General features: G+C 49.9%; 1 protein-coding gene across 2 annotated transcripts in view; it reads left to right on the top strand.

The window, feature by feature from the left end:
* The window catches only part of PITPNM3 (PITPNM family member 3), a 91,203-nt gene that overhangs the window by 22,567 nt on the left and 40,681 nt on the right, over positions 1-27,955 (top strand). For both annotated transcript variants that reach the window (XM_057536843.1, XM_057536842.1), the window contains exons 3-4: positions 3,693-3,800; positions 23,915-23,962. In XM_057536843.1, coding sequence (XP_057392826.1) covers positions 3,693-3,800; positions 23,915-23,962 — 156 coding nt within the window. The remainder of the gene's footprint in view (positions 1-3,692; positions 3,801-23,914; positions 23,963-27,955) is intronic.

The raw sequence follows: 27,955 nt of genomic DNA, 5'->3' as shown, positions 1-27,955 counted from the left end.
TGTATCCAGGTTTTGCTCCGGGTCGGAGTCAGTCTGAGGTCAAGGCCAGGGGCGTGGTACTGGTGGGTGAGGCTGAGCCTGGCACCTAGAATGGGCAGGGACTGGGGGTCGAAGCAGATGCAAAAACTCTGTCCACACCAGGGGTCACCGGGGTTGAGCATCGGCACATAGGGAACAGTCACCAGAAGCTGAAAAGCAAAGTCAATAACCAGGACATTTATTCAGATAAGCCCTTTGCGGCCTTTGGCCTCCATGGGAGTCTCATACTACAATGAGGGGAAACAGAGCAGAGGCTCAGAGCTGAGGCACGCGTCTCCCTCATTCTCCTGAGTGACTCCAAGAGGAGCTTTCTCGGCTGCTTCCGTGTGTGTGTGTGTGTGTGTGTGTGTGTGTGTGTGTGCGCGTGTGTGTGTGTGTTTCTTGCTGCCACTCAGGGGACAAGCCCATTGTTGCCAGAGTGAAGATCTAAGGCTGAGTACTGAGCGCAGGGGCAGAGGAGCGGCCCAGAGAGGGAGAGAAATCTCGTCTGTGAGGTGGGGGGCCGGGGAGTAGCTGCAGAGACAGGCAGGCTGAAGCCTGGGGCAGGGGCGTGGGGGAGCCGCAGAGAGTGCAAGGAAGCCAGGGAAAATACGAGAAAGCAGAGAGGGAGAGAGAGCAAGAGAGACTTGGAGAGGATGGGAGAGAGGGACACATACACACACACACAGACACACCAAGAGAGACGCCAAGAGAGCCACACCAAGAGAGTTGAAAGAGAGACAGTGACCCAGGAGAGAGAGAGATCAGAGACACCAAGAAGGCCTGCAGAGATGGAAAGCTCCTGAGGGGCAGGCACCCAGAGAAAGAAAGAGAAGCTCAGAGAAGGAGAGAGATCAAGAAAGAGACACAGCCACCCAGAGAGAGGAGAGAGACAGGTTCTGGGATAAAGACAGAGCCAGAGCAAAGAGTAATCGTGATCGAGGCCCAGAGGGAGGGACAGACACGGCAGAGAGACAGAGAAACCCCAGGACCCAGAGGGACAGAGATCAATGGAAAGGGACGTGGTCTGGGTGGGTCAGGGATGGGCATCAAGCAGAGAGGAACACGGGGAGAGTCTGAGAGGAGATACATTTCCTAGAGAGATAGACAGAAGACCGAGAGGGAGAGATGGAGGTGGGTCATGCAGATACAAGGAAGAGGGAGAAGATGCTGAAGCCTCTCGGGGTTCTGAAAGCCTTACATACACCGTGGGATAGGGATTACGCATTATAGAAAATCCAGGATCTAGGACGTGGAAGCACCTGCTGTACACCCAGCCCTGGACCAGGAGCCCCAGCTCACTCATCTGACTGTGTCAGTTTCCCATTGTGTTTTTTCACAAAGCTGAATTCCTACAGGATGGAGGTCGTGTCTCACACTGCATACAGCAGCTGCTCAGGAATCCCTGCGTTGTAGAATGAATGTTAAACGAACAAGCAGAAAACTGCATGCTTGGGTAACTGAGCCAGGAGACATAGGCACTCAAGGTGGGCTACAGGCTGACCCTGACGACCCCGCCCCGAAGCTGGGACAAAATGACATAGGGGTAGGCAGCAGCATAACTGGAACCGGGGCATAACTCCACATGCTCTGGTGGTGGTGGTAATGGTGGTACCATCATCTTCCTGTGCTGTTATCCACATCTGTGCTCCTACTGTGTGCTAGTCATGCTTACACACGCTTTACCTTCATTATCTCATTGTCTGATTTAATCCTCACAGCAGTTCTGTGACGTGGGCATTACTATGGTATCGTTTTATAGATGAGGAAGTGGAGGCTCATACAGCATAAGTTACTGTCCGAGGTCAGACAGCTAGCAAATGGTGCATCCAGGATTGCAAAGAGTCAGTCTGACACCAGAATGGAGCTCTTAACCCCCTGGTGATCCTGCTTCCCCAAGAATACTACTACCTGACATTTGTGTACAGCATTTTGGCTTGCGTAGCCTTTTCAGATTTACTATGTCACTTGTCCTCATGAAAGTTTGCTAGAAAGAGTTGTGGAACCAGAGCTGTCATTCCCATTTAAGCAATAAGAGAATAGGAATGGTTGAGGGACATCTGTAAAGGTACAGGCTCACGTGTAGCAGCTCAGGACTGGAACCCAGGCAGGGCTCTGCCCGGAGCACGACGCTGCCTAGAGGCGTCAACCATGCCCAGATGGAACACACCAGGTTCAGGAAATTGTCTGGTTGTGTGTGGTGCTTGGGTAGCCAATACAGGATGTCCAGGGCAGGCAGGCAAGCCATCAGGAGGGCGGGATTTTAGGACTCTTGAAATAGTATATCTGGGTTTAAATCCTGGCTCTAGCCAGTGACCTTCGGCCAGTTACTGAACTATTCCATGCTTCAGTCTCCTTGGCTATAAAATGGAGATAACAATAATTGTACTTTTTTAGTGTTGTTATGAGAATTAAATGAATTTGTATTTGTAAAACACTTATAACAACCTCAGTGCATAGTAAGGATTTGGTAAGTGGTGTTAAATAGATCACATAAAATAATCAAATAAGGCAGGAGGAGGTGTCCCAGTCAGAGATGGGGTCTGGATTACTGAGCTTGAGTAATTCAGAACTCTGGACAGATCCCCAAGCTTTAGATTCACCATATTGGTTCCATCGGCTCTGTGAAGTTCTTTGGCAGTGAAATGGGTCTTATCTCTTTATTCTCGGTTATGATGAGCTTAGGGATTCTCCTCACTACCCTTTAATGTCTGTTCTATGAGAAAAGGCACAAAGCTCTTCACCAGGAAGGCCTGTCTCTTTAAAGAGAGAGAGGGGGCATTCCTGTGGGTTTGTTCTTGAGGAAATGTCCCTTTCTGGGATGAGGGACTGCACCAGATATGTGCAATTGATGTGTGGGACCCAGGGGCTTGTGTTCAGCGTGTTAGGGAATATGACCTCACCAATTCCTCTAAGCTCAGACTGGGAAAGGGCAAGGATGGAGACAGGGTTGAGGGGAGGACTAAAGGGAGAATGGAAGCATTAAGAGGTTCATAAGGTTGAGATGTGGGCTAAGGGTTCCATATAGCTTAAGGCTTGCTTAGAGGCCGAAGTCTTCTGCTCTCTCAGTTACTCCAGAGCTGCTCCTACGTCACTCAAATCCTGATCTGCTCAGATAAGGAAGGCAACTCACTCCTCATGTGAAGAAGTAACCTTAATGTCTCCCATCTGTAAGCACCCCACTGTGCACCAAGACCTTTATATTCATTATCTCCTTTAATCCTTACAACAACTCTATGATTAGACATTGCCAGTCCCATTTTACTGATAGGAAAACTGAGGCTCAGAGAAGCCAAGTAACTCACCCAAAGAAAAACTGCTACCTAGTGGTAAGGCTTTACTTTTTCTTCCCAAACACACTGCCTTTCAAGAAATACCCCTCTTAGTGCTAGGAATGGAGCCTCCTATGAGTTTTCAGCCTCTCTCATGACTGTTCCCTTGTTACTTTTTTTTGCTGTAACATGTGGAGGCCCAGTAGGGTATAACAACAATGCCTTCTTGCAATGAAAAATTCCTGCATGTCTTATACCTGTCTGTAACTATAGACACCTTCAATAGTTGACATCTTCCTCAACTCAAAGGAAGAAATAAATACTCCCTGAGATATAGGCTCCTGTTAGGGCTACCTCTATGCAGCCCTGCCGGCTCATGCCCATCTTTGCTTCTTGCCACAGAGGAGGTGGCTGAAGGGAAGAACGCCATCCTCATTGGGATGAGCCAGTGGAATTCAAATGACCTGGTGGAGCAGATCGAGACCATGGGGAAACTGGAGGAGCATCAAGGTAAGATTCTGCTTCTCTCCTGGCCGGGTGTATACATATGTGTGTTGCGGGCAGTGCGCAGTTTGAAGCGATGGCAATTTGGGGCTAGAACCTGGGTTTTCTATGAAGAGTCATCTGTCTGTCTGGGAACTTTGCCTACAACCCCTGAATTCTGTGACCTGCAGGAATCCTCATGGGGACTTCTGCAGGGTTTTCTGTGGCAGAAAAACTCTGGGATACCTCAACAGAGCTTCCTGTGTTCATTGGATGACCACCCAGGAGCATGGGTAATTAAGGGCAGGTGGCAGGGTCCAAGCTCCTTGGAATCTGCTAGTTAAGGTAGGGTAGCAACTGGAAAGCCTTTGGGAATGGGCAGGGGAGAGGGGCAGCAGCTGGGGTTGTAACTTCCTTTGGTTGAATTGTTGAAGAAGGTTATGGCTGGGGATTCGTCCAGAGGCTTTTTAAGGAGGGGAGTTTTGACCAGGAGCTTAATCCGCAGACAAAGCAGGCATGTTCTTTTAGGCATCCATCCTTCTGTCCATCTGACCATTTCATATTACGACCAGAATGTTCGTTGAGCACCTACTATGTATAAGTGCTTGGTAGGAGGGACCAAAGGTGATTTACCTAAGGCTTCTGCCTTGTGATGTGTCACAGAGTGTAAGTCAAAACATAAGGGGGTCAACACTTAAGCTGAGGGTTGTTGGGCCCAGAGGGGAGAGGCAGGAATTTTAGAAGGAGGCAAGAGAGGGGGTCTCAAGGAAGCGTTCTTGACAATGAACCTATAGACCCAGGCTTCACAAGGCAAGTGGAGGATGGAACCAAGGAGCTCATAAAATCTGAGATGGCATATGGGGAACCTGAGGCTCAGAGAGGGGCTGTAGTTGACTAAGGTCACACAGGAGTGAGGAGCAGAGCCAGGGCTAGAACCCTATCCAGGATCCAGGGTGCCTCTGCTTCTGTTAGCTTTTTCTATCCCTCCTCCCCACCCAATATATCACTCCTCCTACTTCCCCTCCTCCCCATCTCCTCTTTTCCTTCCTCTCTTGGCCCCATCTTTCCTGTCATGGTCTGGGCCAGGCTACCTATCAGGAGACGCTCAGTGAGACAGTCCTGGCCTAGCCCAAGAGAATGACCATTTTGGTGTTGACCATCTTGGTGGTAGCTGTCTTACCCCAGCATCTGTTCCTTTTCTTACCCTCCCGCATCCTGGCCTCCTTGGCTCACAGCCCGCCCCGTACCAGCTTGCCCATCCTGAGAAATGGACAGGCCTGGGGTGACCGTTCCATTTTACAAGTGAAGCACCCAGGGCTCAGAGGAGCTGCATCTTGCCCAAGGTCCTCCAAGTTGGGGGCAGCGTCACACTTAGATCTCCAGCCTCCTGATTCCCAGACCAGAGCTTTGCTTCCCAAATTGCACCGAGGCTCAGCACCGTTCTGAGCCCCGGCAAAGTCAAGTCTGAGCAACCCAGAGTCTTAAAGGCAAGGTCCTCCCAGGCCACTGTCACATTCACAGAACGAGTGGGCTCTGAGTCTGGTACCCAAGACCAGTCCAGAGGAAATTTCCCAGTCTTCCCTGCTACTCATTTGCAGATGGACCCTTTGTCTACTCTTTCCTTCACCCCAGGAACCTGGAGGGGGCCCAGAAGGGGTCATGGACTCCAAGTGCTTCCCCGGGACAATGCTTGGAGTGATGAAAAGACAAACTGAGACTTGTACTCACCACCCATCTGGCCATCCCCTCCCATCCCAACCCGTGCCTGTCTGCCAAGGAATGTGCGACTCAGACACAGTGAGAGCTAAGGAGGTGGTGAGTGAGAAGCAGTGTGAGCTGGGAGGGCAGGGGAGGGGGGAGCAGATGGAGGTCGATGGGCAAGGCTGAAACCGTAGCTTTGGGATCTAAGAGGTCTGGGTTTGAACCTTGGCCCTGCCACCCCATGGCTTTGTGGCCAGGAAAGTCACATCACCTCTCAGAGCCTCAGTTTCTTCATCTGCAGAATGGGGCTAGCTCACAAATTGCACGCATTAAATGAGCTGATACTTGCAAAGTGCCTTCAGTGCCTGGTCATTATAACGTGGGAAGGGGGAAAGAAGAGTGAAAGATCTTGCACAAGTACAGTTCTAACAAATGCATCATGGAGGTCATGAGAGGTTGGATTAGGGGCAGTGGCTTGCCTGAGTCCAAGAATTGATGCTGTTTCCTCCCAGTATGAAATGGGGAGCAAGAGGGAAAGAGAGAGAAGGAGGGGTGAGGAAGAGGAAACCAGCCGTGTTTCTGGCTCCTTCTGAGCCCCATTCCCCTGTGGATTCATGATGTGAATTCCCCCAACACGGCAGAACACACACGCCAATTTCATTCATTCCAGCAGCCACTTCTGGAGCCGAGACATGGGCTCAACCCAGGATGGTGGGGAAATAAAGACAGGCAGGCTGGCCTTGTTACCCCTGTAGGAGCTCACAGCAGAGAGGAAGAGGATCATGGCCACGGCTACGGTGCAATAAGACAGGCTGAGTCAGGGGCCTGAGGAGAGAGCCTCTGGGGACTCCTTCGGGGAGAGGAAGTTCTGAAAACACTTTCTGGAAAAGGCTGCAATCAAAATTGGTGTTATAGATCGAGCTCCACCCCTGCCTCCTTCTACATTCCTGCCCTTAAATGCAGGGCTCACTGCAGAGACAGCACCCCCCACCATGGTTCAGGCCCTGGCCAATCACAGCTACCCCTGGTGATGACCCCCAAGTTCATCTCTAGCCAAGACCTACCCCCTGGGCTCCAGACTCATATTCTCAGGAGGCTCCTACTTGCCTCTGCCTGGACATCTCAAAACCACTTAATGCTCTGCAAGTTCCAGATGGAGCTGAGCTGCTTCCTTCTGAACCTTAATTATGTTCTGTGGCCCATCTTTACTCTCAGTCATTTGGAGCCTGTGTTGCATGGGTACGTTCAGGCTGCTCTGGTATCTCCAGTTCTTGAGGGCGCTGATTCTGGTATGTGTGTGTGCATGTGTGTGTACCTGCGCACATGCTACCTGTACCTCATGGGTTTTGCTTCTTCATTTTTTATTGTGAGCTCATCTTGGTCAACACCCCGCCCTTTTCTTTTCTATGGGAATCTTGTGTCCCCCAGGTCTTGAAAACGTCCTTCTAGTGATTGGTCGTGTGTTTCTGCTGGGCCTGAGTGTTTCACTAATCGTGGACATTTTATATGCTGAATTTACAGCTTTGCGGTTCCATTCTACTTGAGTGGTGTAAATTTAGACCCTACACCCATAGGTGGCAAGGGCTTAGGGTTTTAATTACTCATGTGCGACTTTTTTCTTTCCCACTGTCTGTGAATGGTTTTTTGGCTGCTTCCCCAGAGGATTTTTTTTTTTAATACATTTATTTATTTTTATTTATTTATTTTTGGCTGTGTTGGGTCTTCGTTTCTGTGCGAGGGCTTTCTCTAGTTGTGGCAAGCGGGGGCCACTCCTCATCGCGGTGCGCGGGCCTCTCACTGTCGCGGCCTCCCTTGTTGCGGAGCACAGGCTCCAGATGCGCAGGCTCAGTAATTGTGGCTCACGGGCCTAGTTGCTCCGCGGCATGTGGGATCTTCCCAGACCAGGACTCGAACCCGTGTCCCCTGCATTGGCAGGCAGATTCTCAACCACTGCGCCACCAGGGAAGCCCCTTAATGTTTCTTTATGGGTGGAGCAGCCTTTCACGGATCCCTACTACACAGGGGGCTCTGCTGTAGCGCCCCACCTCCCACAGGCTGAGGCCAAACCTGTGGAGTTGACACCAATACTGTTCTCAGCCTCTAGCCCTGGAGCCTTTATCCGTCTGACTCTTCCAGGGGTCTTCTCTACATTAGCTGCTGCTTTTGTGTCTGGATTGTAGTTCCCTCTTTGTTTCTGGCACTTGTATATTATCCATTCTTTATCTTGAGCTTGGTTACATATTCACTTTTTTTTTTTGGATATTTATTGCCCAGTATTTTTTATTTTTAATATTTACTTATTTATTTGGTTGCACCAGGTCTTAGTTGTGGCAGGCGGGCTCCTTAATTGTGGCATGCGAACTCTTAGTTGCGGCATGCATGTGGGATCTAGTTCCCTGACCAGGGATCGAACCCGGGCCCCCTGCATTGGGAGCGTGGAGTCTTACCCACTGCGCCACCAGGGAAGTCCCTATTGCCCAGTATTTTAATGGAAAGGGATCCTTTGGCATCAGCTCAGTCCACCTTATTATTATTTTTACAATTGCTTGTCTTGTTATTTTTATGTAGTGTTTTAAAAAATTTGGTAAAATATATAATATAAAACTTACCATTTTAGCCATTTTCAAGTGTACAGCTTAGTGGCATTAATATATTCACACTGTTGTGCAATCATCACCACCAGGATGAAAAAGCTCCAGAACTTTTTCATCCTCTCAAACTGAAACTCTGTCCCCATTAAACAATAACTCCCCATTCCCCCTTCCCCCAGCCCCTGGGAACTGCCGTTCTACATTCTGTTCCTATGAATTTGACCACTCTAGGTGCCTCATATAAGTAGAATCAAGCAGAATTTGTCTTTTTATATCTGGCTTGTTTCACTTAGCATGTCTTCAAGGGTCATTCATGTTGTAACATGTGACAGGATTTTCTTCCTTTTCGAGGCTGAATAATATTCCATTGCATGTATCTACCATGTGTTATTTATCCATTCATCTATTGATGGACATGTTTTCACCTTTTAGCTATTGTGAATAATGGTGCTATGAACATTGGTGTACAAATAACCATATTATTTCTTGAATACATTCTTCCTCTTGTTTTTTTTTTTTTTTTTTTTTTTTTTTTTTTAATGTCTGAAACATTTATATTAACATATTTCCATACATATTCTTCCTCTTGTTTTTTTGGCCGCGCCTTGTGGCTTACGGGATCTTAGTTCCCTGACCAGGGATTGAACCCGTGCCCTCGGCAGTGAAAGCGCAGAGTCCTAACCACTGGACCGCCAGGGAATTCCCACTTGAATACATTCTTGTTGTAAACAAACAAACAATACAGATAATCAATACAAATAAACCAGTCTTCCTTATCTACTTCTTCAATTGCAGACCTCACTTCAAAGTTTATCAATGTGGAGGGTATCTCTCTAGAGATAGATATTAGATGTCATTGTTGCAATTTAACTTATTTTTTCCGTTTAATAGTAGATCTAGGAGAGCTTTTCCTATGAGTATTTATAGATTTGACTCATTATTTTTACCTGTACCATAGTATTCTCCACAATAGATGTACCATAATTTATCTAACCACTGTGTAGTGATAAACATTGGAATTTTTCATCATTAAAACAATGATACATGGGTTAAGAGTGTAAGCATTGAAACTTGTAATAGATACTGCTAAACAGTTTTCCAAAAAGACTGTGCAGATTTATATTCACGCCAGCTGTGGATTAGGTGAGCCATTTTCTCACAATGTCACCAGACTTGATATCGTCAACTTGACGGATGAAGACATTTTCTTGTTTTGCTTTGTCCCTACTTGATTGCTAGTGGGAGTGGTCATCTTTCCGTAAATGTGTTGCCCAACTCTATTTTCTTTTTTTCTGAGTTTCTTAATCATGCTTTTTGTTCATCTTCTATTGAACTGTCTTTTTCTTATTGGTTTTTAGGAGTTCTTTACCTGTATTTTGGATATAAATTATCTGTCTGTTATGTATTTGAAATCTTTGTCTCTTGAATTCCTGCCACTTGGCTGAATTTTCTTATTTTCTAATAGTTTGTCAGTTAATCTCTTGGGTTTATTTAGGTAGAGTGTCACACTGTTTACAAATCTCAACAGTTATATCCTTGCCAATATTTACCCAGCTTACTTATTTTTCTTATTAAATTGCATTGCACAGGATCTCCAGATAGATGCTGAGTGGTAAGAGTGATCCAGGCTTTCTTATTTGATCCTGACTGTAACGCTGTAATCCCCTCCCCCTTCTCCTCCCACCCTTCCGCCTCCCCTTTCCTCCTCCCCCTCCTCAGTTAAGTGTATTGAGGTACGATTTACATTAGGTAACATTCACCCTGGTTTTTTTTTTTTTTTTTTTTGGCCGTGCCTTGGCCTGGCCTGGCCTGCGGGATCTCAGTTCCCAGACCAGGGATTGAACCCACGCCCCCTGCAGTGGAAGCGTGGAGTCTTAACCACTGGACTGCCAGGGAAGTGCCAGCATTCACCCTTTTTAGTGTATAGTTTTCACCGCTGCTTCTTAAATTCCATGACTTCCTCTTGGATTTACTTCCTCTCTTAATTAGAGTATCTCCTCAAGTAATTCTTTCAGGTAGGGACTGTCAGGTAGGGACAGTCATTTTCCAAGCCCTTGCATTTCTCAGCATGTGTTCATTTTGCCTTTACACCTGGATGCAAGTTTGCCTGCATTCAGAATAGTATTCCAAACTATCTTTGAAGACATTCCTCATGGCCTTCTTGCATTTAGTGTTGTTGGTGAGAAGTCTGAGGCAAATTTGTGGATAATCTGTTTTTCCCTCTTGTTGAAGCTTTCAGTTTTTAAAAGCTTTATTCTTTGCATTCTGAAGTCACAACCAAGTTTGCAGATGAGGTTTTGTTGTTTGCTGTGTCTGAACCTAGTGTCCTCTTTTTTTATTACTGTGACATTTTCTTTTGATTATTTCTTCAAGTATTTCTTTCACTATGTTTTCTCCTTCCAAAACTTAGATAGTTGCTGGAACCATGTCTCAACTTGCCCTGCCTATTCTTATTTCTCGGTTCCTGCTGGGTTCTGGAAATAGTCCTTTCTTCCAACTAATCAGCAGCTCACCAGTTTTTCTCTTCTTTGGCTGTTTCCGTTCTTCTGATCAACTCTTCTTTTTTTTTTTTTTTAACAATCATCTTTTCATTTTCATGTGCTCTGGTTGGTTCTTTTTCATAACAATCTGATACAGATTCATAGATGTCATGGACTCATTCCATGCTTTTTAGAGTCTCTATCTCCTTGTTCTTTTAAGTTTCAGAGTTTTCTGGTCTGTCAGATGCTGATGGGAATAGCCCACACACACTTCAGATTGGGTTAATTAGCCAAAGATCCGTAAGTGAGATTATAACACAGCAGGATCGAGCTTGGTTCTAATTGTCTAAGGAAACACACAGCTGTCACTAACATTGTCCAAGTAAAGCAGGTCTTGCCAAATTCTTTTTTAAACTGAGACATAATTCACATATCATAAAATTCACCCTTTTAAAGTGTACAATTTTATGGTTTTTAATATATTATTGAAGTTGTACAATTATCGCTATTATCTAGCTCTAAAGCATTTTTGTCCCTCCCCCCAAAGACACCCCATACCCATGAGCAGTCAATCCCCATTTTCCTCTCCCCAAGCCCCTGGAATTTCATATACATGAAGTCAAACAATGTGGTCTTTTGTGGCTGCTGTCTTTGTCTAGCATAATGTTTTTGAGATTCATTCATGTTGTAGCATGAATCAGTACTTCATTCCACTTTGTGTCTGAATAATAGTCTATAGTATGGATATACCACATATTGGTTATCCATTCATCAGTCAATGGACATTTGGGTTGTTTCCGCTTTTTGACTACTATAAATAATGCTGTCAAAAGTATCTGTGTACAGGTTTTTGTGTGGACATATTTTCTCTTGGGTGTATATATCTATGAGTGGAATTGATGTATCATATGGTAACTGTTTAACTTTTGGAAGAACTGACAAACTCTTTTCCAAAGTGGCTGTACCACTTTACATTCCTACCAGTACTTTATATGGGTTCAAATTTCTCTACATTCTTGCCAACACCTGTTATTGTCTGTCTTTTTGGTTATAGCCATCCTAGAGGATGAGGGTGTGAAGTGGTGTATGATTGTGGTTTTGATTTGCATCTCCCTGATGACTAATGATGTTGAGCTTCTTTTCATGTGCTTATCGGTCATTGTTCATCTTCTTTGAAGAAATGTCTATTCAAACCTTTTGCCCATTTAAAAATTGGGTTGTCTTGGGAATTCCCTGGAGGTTCAGTAGTTAGGATTCCAAGCTTCCACTGCAGGGGCCATGGGTTCGATCACTGGTCAGGGAACTAAGATCTCACATGCTATACAGCACGGGCAAAAAAAAAATTGGGTTGTCTTTTTATTGTTGAGTTGTAAGGGTTCTGTATATATTCTGGATGCTAGACCCTTATCAGTTGTATAATTTACGAATATTTCTCCCATTCTGCAGATTGTCCTTTCACTTCCTTGATAATGTCCTTTGCAGCACAAATTTTTTTTTTTTTTTTTTTTTATAGCTACTTTATTTATTTATTTATTTATTTTTGGCTGTGTTGGGTCTTCGGTTCGTGCGAGGGCTTTCTCCAGTTGCGGCAAGTGGGGGCCACTCTTCATCGTGGTGCGGGGACCACTCTTCATCGCGGTGCGCGGGCCTCTCACCATCGCAGCCCCTCCCGCTGCGGGGCACAGGCTCCAGACGCGCAGGCTCAGCAGCCGTGGCCCACGGGCCCAGCCGCTCCGCGGCATGTGGGATCTTCCCAGACCAGGGCTCGAACCCGTGTCCCCTGCATTAGCAGGCAGATTCTCAACCACTGCGCCACCAGGGAAGCCCTGCAGCACAAATTTTAAAAAATTTTAGAAAGTCCAATTTATCTATTTTTTATTTTATTGTTTGTGCTTTTGGTGCCATATCTAAAAAACCATTGCCTAATGCAAGGTCATGAAGGTTTAGCCCTGTTTTCTCTTAAGAGTTTTATAGTTTTAGCTTTTATATTTAGGTCTTGGATCCACTTCGGGTTAATTTTTGTATATGCTTGTGAGGTAGGGATTCAAGTTCATTCTTTTGCATGTGGGTAACCAGTGGTACTAGTACCATTTATTGAAAAAAATTATTCTTTCCTCCATTGAATTATCTTGGTACGCCTGTCAAAAATCAATTAATCATAAACATATGGGTTTATTTCTGGACATTCAATTCTATTCCACTTGTATATATGTCTGTCTTTGTGCCAGTACCACAGAGTCTTTATTACTGTACACTTGTAGTAAGTTTGAAATCAGGAAGTGGGAGTCCACCAACATTTTTTTTTTGCAAGTTCTTTTCTTGCAAGTTTGGCTCTTCTGTGTTCCTTGCGTTTCCACGTGAATTTTAGAATCAGCTCATCAGTTTCTGCAAAAAATCCAGCTGGGATTTTGATAAGGATTGTTGTTGAATCTTGCAGATCAATTTTGGAAGTATTGCTAGCTTAACAATATTAATTTTCTAACGCATGAACATGCAATGTCTTTCCATTTATTTAGGTCTTCTTTAATTTCTTTTAATGACGTTTTATAGTTTTCAGTGTACAAGTCTTACACTTGTTTTGTTAAATTCATTCCTAAGCGTTTTATTCTTTTCCATGCTATTGTAACCAAAATTGTTTTCTTAATTTCATTTATAGATTGTTTATTGCAAGTGTGTAGAAATACAATTTATTTTTGTAAATTGATGTTGTATACCTCAACTTTGCTGAACTCGTTTATTGGTTTTATTTTGGGGGGATTCCTTAGGATTTTCTATATATACAATCTCCAAATAGAGGTAGTCCAATCTGTCCAAACTGGATGCCTTTTATTTCCTTTCATTGTCTAATTTTCCTGGCTAGACTCTCCAATATAATATTGAATAGAAATGATGAGAACCAACATCTTGTCTTGTTCCTGATGTTAGGGGAAAACTTTTCAGTCTTTCACCATTAAATATGATGTTAGCTGTGGGGTTTTTTTGTTGTAGTCCTTTCTGTGGTTGAAGAGATTCCCTCCAGTTTCTTGAGAGCTTTTATGGAAGGATGTTAGATTTTGCCAAATGCTTTTTCTGCATCTATTGAGATGATCATGTGGTTTTTGTCCTTTATTGTGTTAATATAGCATATTACACTGATGGATTTTCATATATTGAACAATCTTTCATTCCTGGGATAAATTCCACTTGGATCTTGCTGTGTCACTAATCTTTTATGCTCAGGATTTACATATGTCTTCCAGAATAATTTGTGCTAATAGTCTATGAGCTGTCACTTAAGAGACTCTTTACAATCAGGACCCTTCTTGTTTTTGAAACAAACTTAGTGTCATCAAGGCCACATTCTCATGAAGACAAAGTCACTGCCTAGGTGTCCCTGATCAATTTCTCTGCCTCGAGCTTTCCAGAGAGCTGTTTCTTCCTACCACTCACCCTCTGACTCTAGTTTATACCCTTATTTCTAGATATGTGATTCTTAAAGAGTGGTCCCTGGACCAACACAATTAGCATCACTTGGAAACCATCAGAAGTACGAATCGTGTGGGACTTCCCTGGTGGCGCAGTGGTTAAGAATCCACCTGCCAATGCAGGGGACAGGGGTTCGAGCCCTGGTCCGGGAAGATCCCACATACCACGGAGCAACTAAGCCCATGTGCCACAACTACTGAGCCTGCGCTCTAGAGTCTGCGAGCCACAACTACTGAGCCCGTGTGTCACCACTACCGAAGCCCGCGCCTAGAGCCTGTGCTCCACAACAAGAGAAGCCACCGCAGTGAGAAGCCTGCGCACTGCAATGAAGAGTAGCCCCCGCTCGCCGCAACTAGAGAAAGCCCGCACGCAGCAACGAAGACCCAACACAGCCAAAAATAAATAAATAAATAATTAGAAATATGAATTGTGGACTTACTGAATCAGAAATCAGTAGGGCTCAGAATCTGTGTTTTAACTAGCCCTTTGGGAGATTCTGGTGCTTGCTAAATTTGAGAGCCATTCATGATTATGATACTAAGTTGGTTGAAGGAACCCACAGATCCATTTTCCTGTACTCTCCTTCAGGCATTGGGTTTGGTATCTTTCTTTCACATTGTTGGTTTTCCTCTTACATTTAGTAATATTCAGATACATACTGCACTTTCTGTTTGCAGTTAGCCTCTCTCTGAGTGATGTGATATGTCTATTTACTGCAAGCTGCTGTCATCTTATTATCGGGGAGGGTAGGAAATGCTGCAGGGTGACTCGAGCCATTAGCTTCTGCTTTGCCCCTCTTGGGTATTTTCAGCCCCGCAGGGTGTCCTGTCCCTCAAACTCAGCCCTTCTCACACCTGGGGGCAGATGCCTCTGCTTGGTGCAAGCAGGGGCTGGTGGGCAGGGTGAGCGGGGAGCCGGGTCACCAGGCTTCTCTACCATGGGAGCCCGGACAGTTGCAAAACCTTCCTCTGTTCCTGTGTTCTCCACCCATGACCCTGCCATTCCCTCTGAGCTGCCCCTACTTTTGGCTCCAGACCTTCCTTTGCAGGGTTGAGGTTATGGTTTCCTCTCTCCTGGCCTGGTTTTATGGGCGTTTGACCTTCGCAGTCACACAAGTCTCCTTGCATAGCAGGGTCTCACACTCCAGTTTATGCTCTGCTGTTACCATCTTGAAATTGTTAGTCATTTTGAACAAGGGGCCCCACAAACTATGTAGCCAGTCCTACCCCCCTCCATCAGATCTCTCTGCCTTCTGCCTTTTGAGGGTACGTCAGAATTTCTGATCTGCCAGGACATCCCTTCCTGTTCTACAATGCTACTAAAGATTACTTCATATAAAATAGTTAATGCCATTTTCTAGGGGTATGGGACAGGAGAAAAAGGCTGGATCTCGTTGGCAGTTGGCCAACTTTATCCGATCCTACTGTGATGCTTCTAAAATATAAATCCAGTAATATCATTCTGCTATGGAGTTGGCAACTAGGTGTTTGTTGGCTGCAGAAGGAAGTATAGGGACTTCCCTGGTGGCACAGTGGTTAAGAATCTGCCTGCCAATGCAGGGGACACAGGTTCGAGTCCTGGTCCGGGAAGATCCCACATGCCACGGAGCAACTAAGCCCGTGTGCCACAGCTACTGAGCCTGCGCTCTAGAGCCCGCAAGCCACAACTACTGAGCCCGCACGCCACAACTACTGAAGCCCATGCGCCTAGAGCCTGTGCTCCAGAACAAGAGAAGCCACTGCAATGAGAAGCCTGCGCACCGGAACGAAGAGTAGCCCCCGCTCACCGCAACTAGAGAAAGCCTGCAAGCAGCAACGAAGACCCAATGCAGCCAAAAAAAAAAAAAGAATACAAATTAAAAAAAAAAAAAAAGAAGGAAGTATAAACCCCCCAGCCTGGCATGTGAGGCCATCCTGGTTCTAGCCTTCCTTCTAACAATTATAATTGTCTAGGGTTAGTACGTTCCCCATCCCTGCAGGAGTCAAACAGCCCTGGAATGACTACCATGAGGCATGCTACACAGGGGCTGTCAGGTCATTGCTAAATCTGGCGATCTCAAGGTTATCTCTACTCTGATATTCATGACTTCTGGGCTGTACCTCCCGCTTCCATTCACACTGTGTTCCAGCCAAATGCCCAGGGGCTGCTTGCTGACTCTCAAGCCCACTTGAGCTCTGCCTGCTTTTCCCCCTGCCTTTCCCCTGATTTCCTCTCCAGCTCTCGTAATCCTGTGCACTTCCCCAGGGAGCCTCCCCGATGGCCCAGCCTCTCCCAGACCACTTCCCTCTTGCTCAGCACTGCTTACTTGGGCCGCCCCTGCAGGGCTGGCCCGTCTGTTTACGGCTGTGCCTTTCTGGGTGGTGATGCTTTGCCTCCCTTTCTGAACCCGAAGCAGTGAGGTGTTCATCACGCATTCGTGCCCTCCCTCCCTCACTTATGCGTTCAGGACACACGTACTGGTACTTACTCTGTGTCAGACCCTGTGCCGGTCAATGCTGGGGACACACTGATGGCTCAGAAATGGACTCAGAATTGACGGGCTCCCAGACTTGGGGGTGGGGCGGTTCCAGGCCCGTAAGCTAATTACTCTAACAAGAGTGGGAACAAGGTCCAGAGGGATCAGAGAAGGACACGGAGCTGGAGCTGAGATGTGAGGCATGAAGGAGGCCTTTCGGGGCTCTGGACAGACCCGTGAGGGTGCAGCAGGCAGCGGGAACAGCAGGTGCAAAGGTACGGAGGGAGGTATGAGAAGGCAGGGAAATTTGGGGAGCTACTCAGAGTTCATCTTAACTGAAGTTGGGGTGCTAGGCATTGGGCTGGGGGGTGGCCAGAGGGGTGGGGAGATCTCGGAGAAGAGGTGGGAGTGGGGGAGCTGAAGAGGAAGCCCTTGAACATCAGGAGTGCCCCTGGGGACCCACGGAATAGTTTAAGCGGGAGGGACGAGCTACATTTTAGAGAGATCTTTCTGGAAGCCAGTGTAGAAGATAATAGGAGGGACCAGGGGATGAGTGTAGAGGGGGTGGTGACGGGCCGGGTGAGAGGTGATGAGGGTGAATCTTGACCTTGCAGCTCAGCAGAGGCTCAGCGTCTGGGGAGCACCCTGGGCAGGGGGGAGTGTGTGGGTCTTTCCTTGTCAGCCCCACTTCATGAGCTGAGTTACCAGGCTGGCCAGAGCCTGGTTTGGGCCCCCAAGGCCTGGCAGATCACAGGGCTTCAGCTGCCCCCATTCCTGCTCCGTGGGGTCTGCTCAGACCCTTTCTGGCATATCAGGAGGAGGATTCCCAACTCCTTCTTCCCCGAGGCCCAGTCTGCCTGCATCGCTCCCTCAGCAGCCGCCCCATCCTCCTGTTTCAGGCATTTGGTGAAAGTGTTTCTGTCCTTGGCCACACATTTTGCTTCTCTTACGCTCGGGGAGCTCACAGTTTGTTGGAAGGGGATTGGAAAGAGGAAATACAAAATCACGCAGGAAACCATGGGCGGGATATGGAAGCATCTTCTTGGAGGAAATGATGGGGATCAGGTGCGTGGGGGTGTGAGGTTGGGATGGGCGGGATTAGTGGGCAACAGAGGCCCTGCCCTCCCGGTGCCCAGCCCTCTCTGTGTAGCCCGTCGTGTTTGCGGGAGTTGCTGGCAGCTTCTGCATTTGATGAAAGCTCCAGCTGAGGCGAGCCTACTGGGCCCAGGGGCCCCGGAAAGCTTAGGCCAAGTGGGGTCTCATTTAGACAGTGGCTGAAGCAGCGGCACATCTGGTTAATCACCCTCGTCCTGGGAGCCTGCTAATCAGGAAGCCGGCTTCACCGCCGACTCCCCTGCGCCCGCCTGCTGGTGGCTGTGCGGGACGGCGGAGCTGGAGCCGGAGCCGGTGGCTGGGTGGAGGAGGCCAGCTCCCTGCCGCTCGGGCTCCACACCTACCTTGTCACGCACTGAGCTCCTTCTTGCCCAGGTCAGTGGCCTCACCGGGCTCCGGCATCCGAGCTTGAGGAAGCACTGGTCAGCTCCAGCCTCTGAATGCTTTTCCCCAGCAGCCCTTACAAACAACCCCTTCTCCATTCTCCCTGCTCCCCACTCCTCAGCCCCTGACCACCCCCCGACTTCAGGAAGCACTGCCCACACTGCCTGAGCCAGCCCAGGAAGCCCCTGCTCTGAAAGCCCCTCCCCCAATAGGGGGCAGAGGTCATGGGAAGAGCCCCCAGCAGACGTGAGGGCGTTGAAAGGGACCAGATATAAAATTGGGTAAGTGACTTCATCCTTCTGAGCCTCAGCTTCCTCATCTGTGAAGGCACCCTTCTCCGCACAGGTGTGAGATCTTAGTGATCTAACAGGTGGGAAAGCACCGCGCAAACCACAAGCTCTGCAGCCCAGGGACAGCCTTTCTGGTTTCCACAGCTGAGCCCGCACTGGTGGGGCCGGCTCTGACCTCCCCAACATTCTTCCTTCTACCCATGTGACACCGGTGTGAATCCTGTGTTCCAGCTTCTCAGTGACATTCCCTCCTGGCTTCTTTCCGCCTCTGCACCCCTGCTTCCCCCCTACCCCCAGCTTTAATGACCCAGCTCCACTCCCCCAGCAGGCATTATTGCCCACTGAAATCCTGCCTGGGCTACAGATCCTACTTCCTTTCTGGCAATGAAGTATTGCTTGGTAGCGGCATCCTGTAAACCATCTAGGTGAGTCGCTACTAGGGCCTGGCCTGAGAGCAGGGAGGTGATGGGCTAGACCTGGCCCATCGCCTCCCCTTCCCCCAGGGTCTGGCACAGAGCAGGTACTAGAGAAGCACCAGAGGTGTATGTTTTGTAGTCAGGGCTGTGACCAGTGCTCTGAAAGGCCTGGGGCTTGGGGTTTAACGATCTCAATTCTGAATGATTTTATCTTCAGATCTGTGTTTTGTAAGTGCCGCTTGATGGGACAGTGGAGCATGTGCTGGGGCTGGGAGCTTGGTTCACACGTCGGGCCGCCTCCCCCCGCCTCCCTGCCTCCCAGGATGGGCTCTTGGCCTCCCGCTCTCCTGCCCTCTGCCACCCAGCTTCCTCCTCCCTGCACCTGCCCAGAGACAGCTGCTGTCCTCCCGCAAGCAGGGGCCTGGGTGCCGGGACGGTTGGGGTCAGAGGCACGGAGCCCAGTGTCAGCACAGAGCGGCCGTTCCCGCCCTGGGCTGGCAGTGCTGCGGTGCCTTCAGTGGGTGACTTGGAGAGGGCAGGCCTCTCACCCACCCCATCCGGGGACCTAGAGTGTTTTGATGCGGAGGCTGCAGTACCCTTGGGGCTCACCTGCCCGCCCGGGGGGTCGGGGCAGCAGGCAGTGGGAAGGGTGGACGCGTGGCCCAGCTTTCCTGCTCTCGGTCCCGGCACGGTGCCAGGGTCCAGCAGCTGGCGGGAGGGGGACTCTGGTAGCTGATGGCCCATGTGCCTGGGTGCCACGTTGAGAAGCGGCCGCCCCCGGGCACCTGTGAGGGTCTACACTCACCCCTCAGGTATCCCTGTGCACAAGGGAGCACAACATTAGGTAGCAAATAAAGAACACCAGGACAGGGCAGGAAAGGACAAAGGGAAAAACTGTGTTTTAGTACCTTTAACAGTTTTATTTTTTTCTTTTTTTTTCGGCTGGGCCTCATGGCTTGTGGGATCTTAGTTCCTGACCTGGGATTAAACCTCTGCCCTTGGCAGTGAAAGCGTGGGTCCTACCTACTGGACCGCCAGGGAATCCCCAGGTTTTATTTATTTTGCTTTTTGAACGAGGGCCCCTGCCTTTTCGTTTTGCACTGGGCCCTGCTCATGTAGTTGGTTTGGGGCACAGTAGAAATGGCAGGAGACTCGGGTTTGGAAGAGCTAGTGAATCCCTCCGTCTCTCCAAGCTGCAGTTTTCTTATCTGCCCCGGGCCCCGCTCCTCTACACCTGCCTTTCCTCGGTTCCGCGTGCTGCAGACGCGGTCTCGCTGGCTGCTGGCAATGTCCTGCTCGGTCCTCTCCCTGTCAAAGCCATGTTTGCCCCGAGGCTCTCAAGTCGTGGCTCTGCCGCACCCTCCCCAGGGTCGCTCAGTCAGAGCGAGTCTCTCCCTCCCCCTCTCCCATCTCACCTTGACTTTTTCATCTCCGCGTCCCCCACGGCCCCTGGCACGGTGCTTGGCAGATAGATAAATAGAAGGGGTTTTATAAGTGAGTGTCTTCATCTCGATGTGAGGCATCTGCCCTGCTGGGTCGCGGGAGCTGACTTTCCCCCTGGACTCAGCTGGTGCTCAGACAGGATGCTCGTGTTCGGTCCTGACCTACGCATCTGACATCTGATGTGGGATCTCCCTTGCTCTGTCCGCATCAGTGCTGCTCTGGCACCCGGGGAAGCGGTCTGCAGGCACCGTGTCATGCTGTCGGGGGGCTACTCTGCGAGGGTGCCCAGGCCTCTGTTCTCTACCTGGGGCTCTCTGGAGCACAGGCTCTGCCATGACCCCTGGGCCCGGGGAGCACTGTGAGCTGGCACCCAGCACTAACCATTGAGTCTCTCTACCTGGCTCCACCTGGAGTCGTGATGGTGACAAAAGAGATGAGGCCTTGAGCCTGTTGTTAAAAGTAAATAAGTAAGTGAAGCAACAATAAGACCACTCCTCACACCTTGAATGGCTACTGTGTGCTGGGCTGTGTGCTAAGGGCTTTACACACATTAATCATTTGATATTCACAATAACCCTCTGAGGTAGGTAGCACTCCTGTCCCTATTTTATAGATTAGAAGACTGAGGCATGCAGAAGTTAAGTAACTTGTCCAAGGGTACACGGTTACCAAGATTTGAGTCCAGGTGTTTAACCGAAATGCAGTACAACCAAGAACTTTCAGTACTTGTAGGGTCCTTAGAGAGCACTGGACCCACACTGGATTGTGGGAATGAGGCCCAGAGAGGGAAGGTGACCTGCCTCAGGTCACACAGTGAGTCTAAGTCCATGGGAACCTGGAAGGGACTCTCGGCCTCCTGACTCCAACTCTATGCTCTTTCCATTCCCTACTCCTGCCTTTGAGAGCGCCCAGGGGCCCTGATCCCATGGAGGAGGGAGACAGATTAGGATTCCGGTGACATGAGCCATGAAGGCAGCCCTAGGAGGCAGAGGCTGCAGAAACAGGGTGATGGATTCCGGTGCATGGCATCTGGGATGGTTCATTCCCTTGGAAGGGAGTCGCCCATCAGCCCCTGGATTGTTGGCGGGGAGGTGGTGGCATTTCCTACACTGGAGCCGCCCTTGAGTCTGCAGGGGAGGGGCCGGCAGCTTTGCACGAGGAAGGGCGTTCAAGGCCCCCGGCAGAGGCCTGGAGCTGGCTTCTCTCTGTGCCCTGGAACCTTCCTTGGAGAACTGGGGTCCTTGGGGACGCTGTGGACACATTTTTGGGGGGGACCTCAGACTTACTCAGGAAGCCGGGGACGCTGGCATGGTCAGGGTCAGGAGAGAGGGTCCCACCCGGGCAGCGGGATCCTGCCTCTAGCTAGAGTTTTCAGGCTGCAGGCGTGACTTCTACATTGCTTGGCCCATGCCCTAGACTCCAGTCTGGCCACTTCTGTGCTGTCCCCCTGGCCCTGGCCCCCTGTCCTGGCAGAGCTGGAGGACCCTTCAGCAGGGTAGAGTGAGACCTTCCATTGAACAGATGTGTATAATCGAGGCCCAAACATGGTGCCACAGAGCAGGACTCCTGACGCCGGGGGCTCCCCTGGCTGAAGGTCTTTGGGGGGCTCAGGCAGAACTGCTAACTGACTGGGCTCTCAGTGGGCTGAGGTCAGCCGAGGGCCGGGGATTCCACTTCTCAGATTCCAGCCTCACTCGGGCCACAGAGAATTTTCTAGCTCCTGGGGTTTGGCTCAGGTCCCTTTCTGAGCCTTCCAGTTAGGTGGGGTGGGCTCGAGGGGAGCATTCGCGATGGAAGGGAACTGGCCTTTGCTGAACCTGACCCTGTGAGTCCCTTGGGACGCAGAGCTGACCTTGGAGGACAAAGGTCCTGAGAATTGAGGCCCTTGAGGAAGGATCAAAGTCTTCGTGGAAGAGGTGGCCTCGGGGTTGGTTCTCCACCCAGCCCGCAGGATATAGCGGGTTCGACAGAGAAAGATGGAAGAGCCCTAATGGTGTGCAGGTCATTTGGCTGGTGGAGATGAGGCAGGAAGGGGTGGGCAAAGGCTGGGGACGTGGGCAGGGGCCACTTTACAGAGAGGCTTGCTTGCCAGGCTGAGAAATTGATGACGGTGAGTCACTGGAGGGCTTGGAGCAAGAGAGTGGCCTGGGCAGGCCAGTTTTCGAAAGATTAATCTGGTGAAACTAGAGGCAGAGAAATTTGACAGACCAATGTAAATGCTGGGGAGGTGAGTGTCTGTTAAGGGCAGCCCTGACTTCTGCTGCGACTGGGTGTGTAAATCAGAACATAATCAGGCCTCTCTGGAAAGCAGTCAGGCAATAAACATCGGGAGCCTTAAAAATGTTCTTACCCTTTGACCCAAAATTTTCCTTCTGTGGCTGTATTTTAAGGAAATCATAAAACAGGCAGAAAGAGCTTCAGCCATAAAGATGTTCCTTGCAGCAGTAATTATAATGGTGAAATTTTGAAACTTTCTGCCAATAGGATAATTTAAAAGTCAACCATGATGTATCCTCTCAATAGAATGTTCTATAGCTGTTGGAGTGATGTTTACAGAGGTTTCGTAGCTTTATTTATTTATTCATGCTTCAACTTGAAGTACAGAAAGTGTATTTTGTGCTTCTTTATCATCTATGATACCTTCCACGAGCCACCCATTGATCTATTTGTTGGGGATACAGAGATAAATGACATAATCCCTGCCCACAGAGAGATGATATGATCTCAATTGGCCCAAAAAAATGTTTATGGAAAGAAGCCTGGAAGGAATGACATGGAATGGGGACCAGTAGTTTTCCCTCAGTCGTGGGATTATAAGGAATCTTTTCCCTTTTCTCTGCTGGTTGGTGTTTTTCAAATTTTCCATAAGGAACTTGTGTTACTTTCATAATTATAGAAAAAAGCTTCTCATCAAAAGGAGGAGCTATTGCAATAGTCCAGGGAGATGGGATGGAGTTCTGTATTTGGGGAGTGGTGTGTGTGTGTGTGTGTGTGTGTGTGTGTGTGTTTGTGTGTGTGTGTTTGTGTGTATGTATTTGTGTGTGTGTGTATGTGTTTGTGTGTGTGTTTCATTTATTCATTCAACAGATATTGACTGAGACGCACTGTTTTAGGCCTGGAAACACACCAGTGAACAGCACAGAAACCCCTTCCACTGGGGAGTCAAAATCCGGTGGAGAAGGAGAGAGTAAGGAGGAGAGAATGAGGCAGACGGCCCCAGCACTCTGTGACTGACAAAGTGGGGACGAGGCAGGGAAAGGGGTCACGGGTGATTCCCAGGCTTGGGGAGAAGGTGGGGCCTTCATTGAGGTGGGGACTTGGGAACAGGGGCAGTTCCAGGCCGCTCTCTGTGGTCGTGGTGCGCACGCGCTGCCTGCTGAGCTGAGGTCCAGGAGGCGGTGGGGGACGTGGGTCAAGGACTTAGGAGACTAGAGGCTGGCCTAGAGGCAGGGATTTCCAGTTGTCTGCAGGGCGGCGGTGACCCTCAGAGATGAGAGTAAGTGTAGAAAAGGGCCATCCCAGACAAGCAGCTGCTTTATGCAGGTGGGCGGAGGTGGCAGGGTGGCCAGGACACGCCTCCCCAGGCAGTGGCATCAGGGCTGGGCTTTGTCGTGTGCGGAGAGCTGGGTGTGGCAGCGGCAGGGCAGGGCGGGAGGGGCTGGGGGTTCCCCGGTGCTCACCTCCGGCTCTTGGCTCCGGGCGGGGGCAGCTGGACAGGAGGGGCCAGTGGGGCCACGGTGGCCTCCCAGCGTCTGGCCGACAGCGACGTGGAGTCCGCTCACCTCTCTTCTCTTCTTCTGCAGGAGACGGGAACGTGCCCTGCACATCCAGCATCCTCCAGGAGAAGCAACGTGAGTTAAACCTGGCCCCCAGGGGTCTTTTCTCCACCTTGGATGGGTCCAAGCTCCTTGGGCCGGGGGCCCCCTCATCCACTCAGGTGGTAGGGTCTTCACTACCGTGTGGGATCGGAGGGCTGGGGCCACTCTCTGCCCCAGGAGCTGAGCTCCACGGGTCCCCAACTTCCTATATGCTGGGCAGCTCGGGGGTCAGGGCCAGAGAGAGGGGCCTGAGGCTGAGGGGCCAGGAGGCTGAGCTCAACAGAGCAGGTGGAACCACGGAAAGCCTCGTGCGTGGTCTGCCTGTGGGCAGAGGGGGGCACCGGAAAGGGGAGCAAGCCCTCCTGAGCCGTTGAGACCATCTCTCTCGGGTGACACAACTTCCAGGAACCACAGTTGGTGACACGGTAACCGAGGCTGTGCCAGGGGTCATGATCCTCTGTCCCATCATTCAGAGGCCTTGTCTGCAGAGCAGGGCCTCCCAAGTCCTTGTGTCCTTCGTATGATACAGGCGTCTCAGATTTCCTTCTGCCTGTGTTTTCTCAAGAGGCCGAGCACAGGATTAGGCCCAGGAGAGACTTGGTAAAGATGTCAATTTCTGGCAAAGTGACCTCAGGCCATCTTCCCTGGAGGTTTGGGGTGCACTTGATGGGCACTCTCTGAGCCGGACGTCTTTGCTGTTGGCAGTATTGAGTTCCACACGAGGCCAGGGCTGGGGACTGGGGTCTATGTGTGTATCTGTCAGAACTTTCCTTCCTTCTCCTGCTCTTTTGGTCTGTGGTTGCAGCCCACTCTGCCCACCCCCTCCCCAGGCTGAAGCCTTTCTTGAGTTCTTCCTCCAAGCTCTTCCATCCGTCAGCTGACAGGAGGGGTACCTGTAGCGCCAGCTTCCCACGGCCTGAGTAGGTGCACAGGCCTTGGAGAAGATTTCTATGCTTCACACATCCGGTGGCAGTTCATAGACGAAGCCCCTCAGGGGTTGGGAGCCATGAGTGTCTCTGAGAGGGGCGTGCGTGCCCCCCACAAGACTCAGGCCATAAGTGCACTGGGCAAGGGGAGGGGCAGTGCAGAGAAGGGGGCAGTTCTCTCTCCTGTGTCCTTACAGGATGTGAGGAACCAAGTTCAGCAGGAGGGGGGCTGGGTATTAAAATGTACCCACGGGATTTTAATTTATAGAGGTGACTGAGTGAAGACCGGGAGAGATCAAAGCCATGGAGAGATCAAAGCCATTGACCCGAAGAATTTGTTATTTACACTTCCCCAGGGCAGGGGCCATGGGGGAAGCACCAGGTTTGGTCGGGGGTGGGGCGGGTAGAAGGGGCATGGGGAAAGCCTGGCCCAGAGCCTGGATTGTGTTTTCCGTGGGAAAGGCACGTCAGGGCAGGGGAAACAGCTGAGGCCTGGCTGGATTGAATAATGTCGCAGGCTCCGGGCCACAGGGGCGGTCTCTAGTTCTCGGGCACCTGGCCCCAGGGTGATCTAGGGCAGGGGGGATATTTGCCTGGCTTGTGGGAGTTAGTTAAAGGAGGTGGTTGGAGCTGAGGACCCAGGATTGGTTGGTTTGCATGTGAAAGGTGCGTTCTAGGGTGAGTTTATTATCTCTGGGAATTAGCATGGCCTGGGAAGGTCAGTCTCTCCCTAGCCAGATTGGCTGCCCGCAGAGATGTCAAACATAATAAAATAAAAGCACGCTGAACGCAGGATCACATTCCTCAGGAATGTGAGAGAGGAACCAAGCCCCGATCACTCCTTCTGGGCCCCTAGGAAGAAGAAACCACAGCGGTCTCAAAGTGAAAAACACGGCCACCTGCCGCGGGGCTGTCTCCGAAACGCCAGACCACAGCTCTGTTCTCCACAGACACAAATGAATTGATCAGACGTTTGGTGTCTTCTGGACCTGGTTGGGGAAAAATGCATGTTTAAGGAGAAACAAAGCCTTTTTGTTTGTTTGTTTTCTGTTTTTTACACCACGGTTATGGATTTTAGTCAGAATGAGATTGCCGGCAGCTGTCATCCACTTCTGCTCCTTAAGGATATTCTTGTTTAGTAAAGAATAACAGTAGATGCATGGAAGAATTTCAGAGCTGAAATGGTCATTGAGGTCAGTGATTGCCAAGCACAAACCCAGCGTTTTTGACAACGAGACAAACGACAGTCCTGTAATGTGTTTTCCCATAACATTGAATGCATTCGGTTGAGAGAACAGCTTTTTATTCCGCACTTTGGTCCTGTCTACACATTATGGCATTCAAATACTTTTTCTTTTATGAAATGACGGTGGTAGTTGATGGTGATTTGTGTTTGTCATCCAAAACTGGCAGAATAAAAGTCTGTGACCTTGAATAAAAATAGAACAATGGCAATGCCTGACATTTATGATGTGCTCCACCATTTATGTTGCACCTCTGTGCGTATTATCGTATTTGATATTTCCAGTTGGTTTTCAAAACCTCACTAAAAACAAGGTGGGAAGTGGTAAAAATTGCCCTGGACCAGGAGTCAGAAAATCCTGGGACTGGTACTATAGCATCTGAGCTTTCAAGGTGTCAGGCCTGGGCTTGAGGCCCAGTTCCACCATTTACTCTCTGTGCTTCTTTGGGCAAGTTACCTAACATCTCTGGGCCTCGGTTTACTCAGTTGGGGAAAGATGATCGTAATGTCTACTTCGACAGTCGCTGAGGGCATAGAGGTAATGTACATGGGTGCCAAGGTCTGCACCTCACAGATAGGAAGCATTGCATGGTTCTCGCTCATTATTGGCTTTTGGATGAGCCCTGGAACACCTGGTGCAGGCGCGGGGGTGAATCTCAGCGTCTTACGGAGCCCAGTCTTTTCCATGCTCTGCTGGTCCTGTGGCCGGCTCTGTTGTCACTGTCACAGTCTGAGTCCCCAGGGAGCCCTCCTGAGCTGGCCACAAGGGTTGGGAGTGCAGGAAAGGGGCCTTCAAGGGCCTCCCAGCTCATGTGCAGGCATGGGATTGCAAGGCCTTGTCTGCAGTGACCATGGGTGGGGGCCTCCGCGGGTGTCCTGGAATCCTCCCTCCTCAGCCAGGCAGCCCAGCCTTCATCCTGCAGCTGCACAGGTGCGCTGGCAGCCTGCTGCCTCTGGCTTGTGCTTGCTGTTTGGAACCAGACTTGAGGAAGCCTAGGGAACCAGTGCGGAGGGGCCGGGTACAGGCAGAGGGGGGAGAGGGGCTCAGACCAGCGTGCAGGAGACCTGGGCCCCCCACCCCTCCAGCTAACTTGCTGTGCAGCCTCAGCTCCTGCCTGTGGCCGGTCTCCTGGCCCGTCTGTATGTAGAGCCCCTTCTAGCTCTGACATTCTAGCGCTCTCTGATTTTCCGTCGCTGCCTCTGTCTCCTGGTTTTCTTTGCCCGCACGTCTGGCTGTTCTGCCGTGTTCACACTACTCCACAGCAGAGCCGACATTTACAGAGCACTTCTGGCACCTGACATGGTGCTGGGTGTAAGGACTCGGGGAGCTGATTACCTGCTCATTGAACCTCACTCCTGTTCTTCAGTACAAAGTGAATGGCGTCATTTTCCGCAAACTCAAGCCAGACACCTGGGCGTCTGTCTAAACTTCCTTTTCTCTGCCACCTTTCAGAGTCAGATCAGACCCCTGAGAGCATCCATTCTACCCCCAGCAGAGCTCTCAATGCCTCCACCCACTCCATCCCCATCCCTTCTGCAGCTGAGGCCACCATCTTCTCTCTTCTGGATGGGTCCATCCTCCCATGCTGGCCTCCCTGCCTCCGGTCTCTCCCCCTTTGGTTCTTCCTCCAGAGTGTGAGAGAGACCTTCGCAGGAGGCAGACTTGTCCTCATGGCCTCCTGATGCCCTCTAGTGATTCCTCTCCAATAAAGGATGAGACCGGCCTCCGCACGGCCTACCTGCCCACCTTCCCCACCAGCCCTCCCCTTCCTTTCCAGACTGACTTCTAGAAGGAGCATGCAGACTCCAAGCACAGTTTTCTCTTAAGCTAGTTGGAAAACTCGAGCAGTGCATCCA

Source organism: Balaenoptera acutorostrata, chromosome 20 (genome assembly GCF_949987535.1).
Source record: "Balaenoptera acutorostrata chromosome 20, mBalAcu1.1, whole genome shotgun sequence".
Classification (NCBI taxonomy): Eukaryota; Metazoa; Chordata; class Mammalia; order Artiodactyla; family Balaenopteridae; genus Balaenoptera; species Balaenoptera acutorostrata.
The sequence above is the reverse complement of the archived record's forward strand: the minus strand, read 5'-3'. Positions and strand labels throughout refer to the sequence as shown.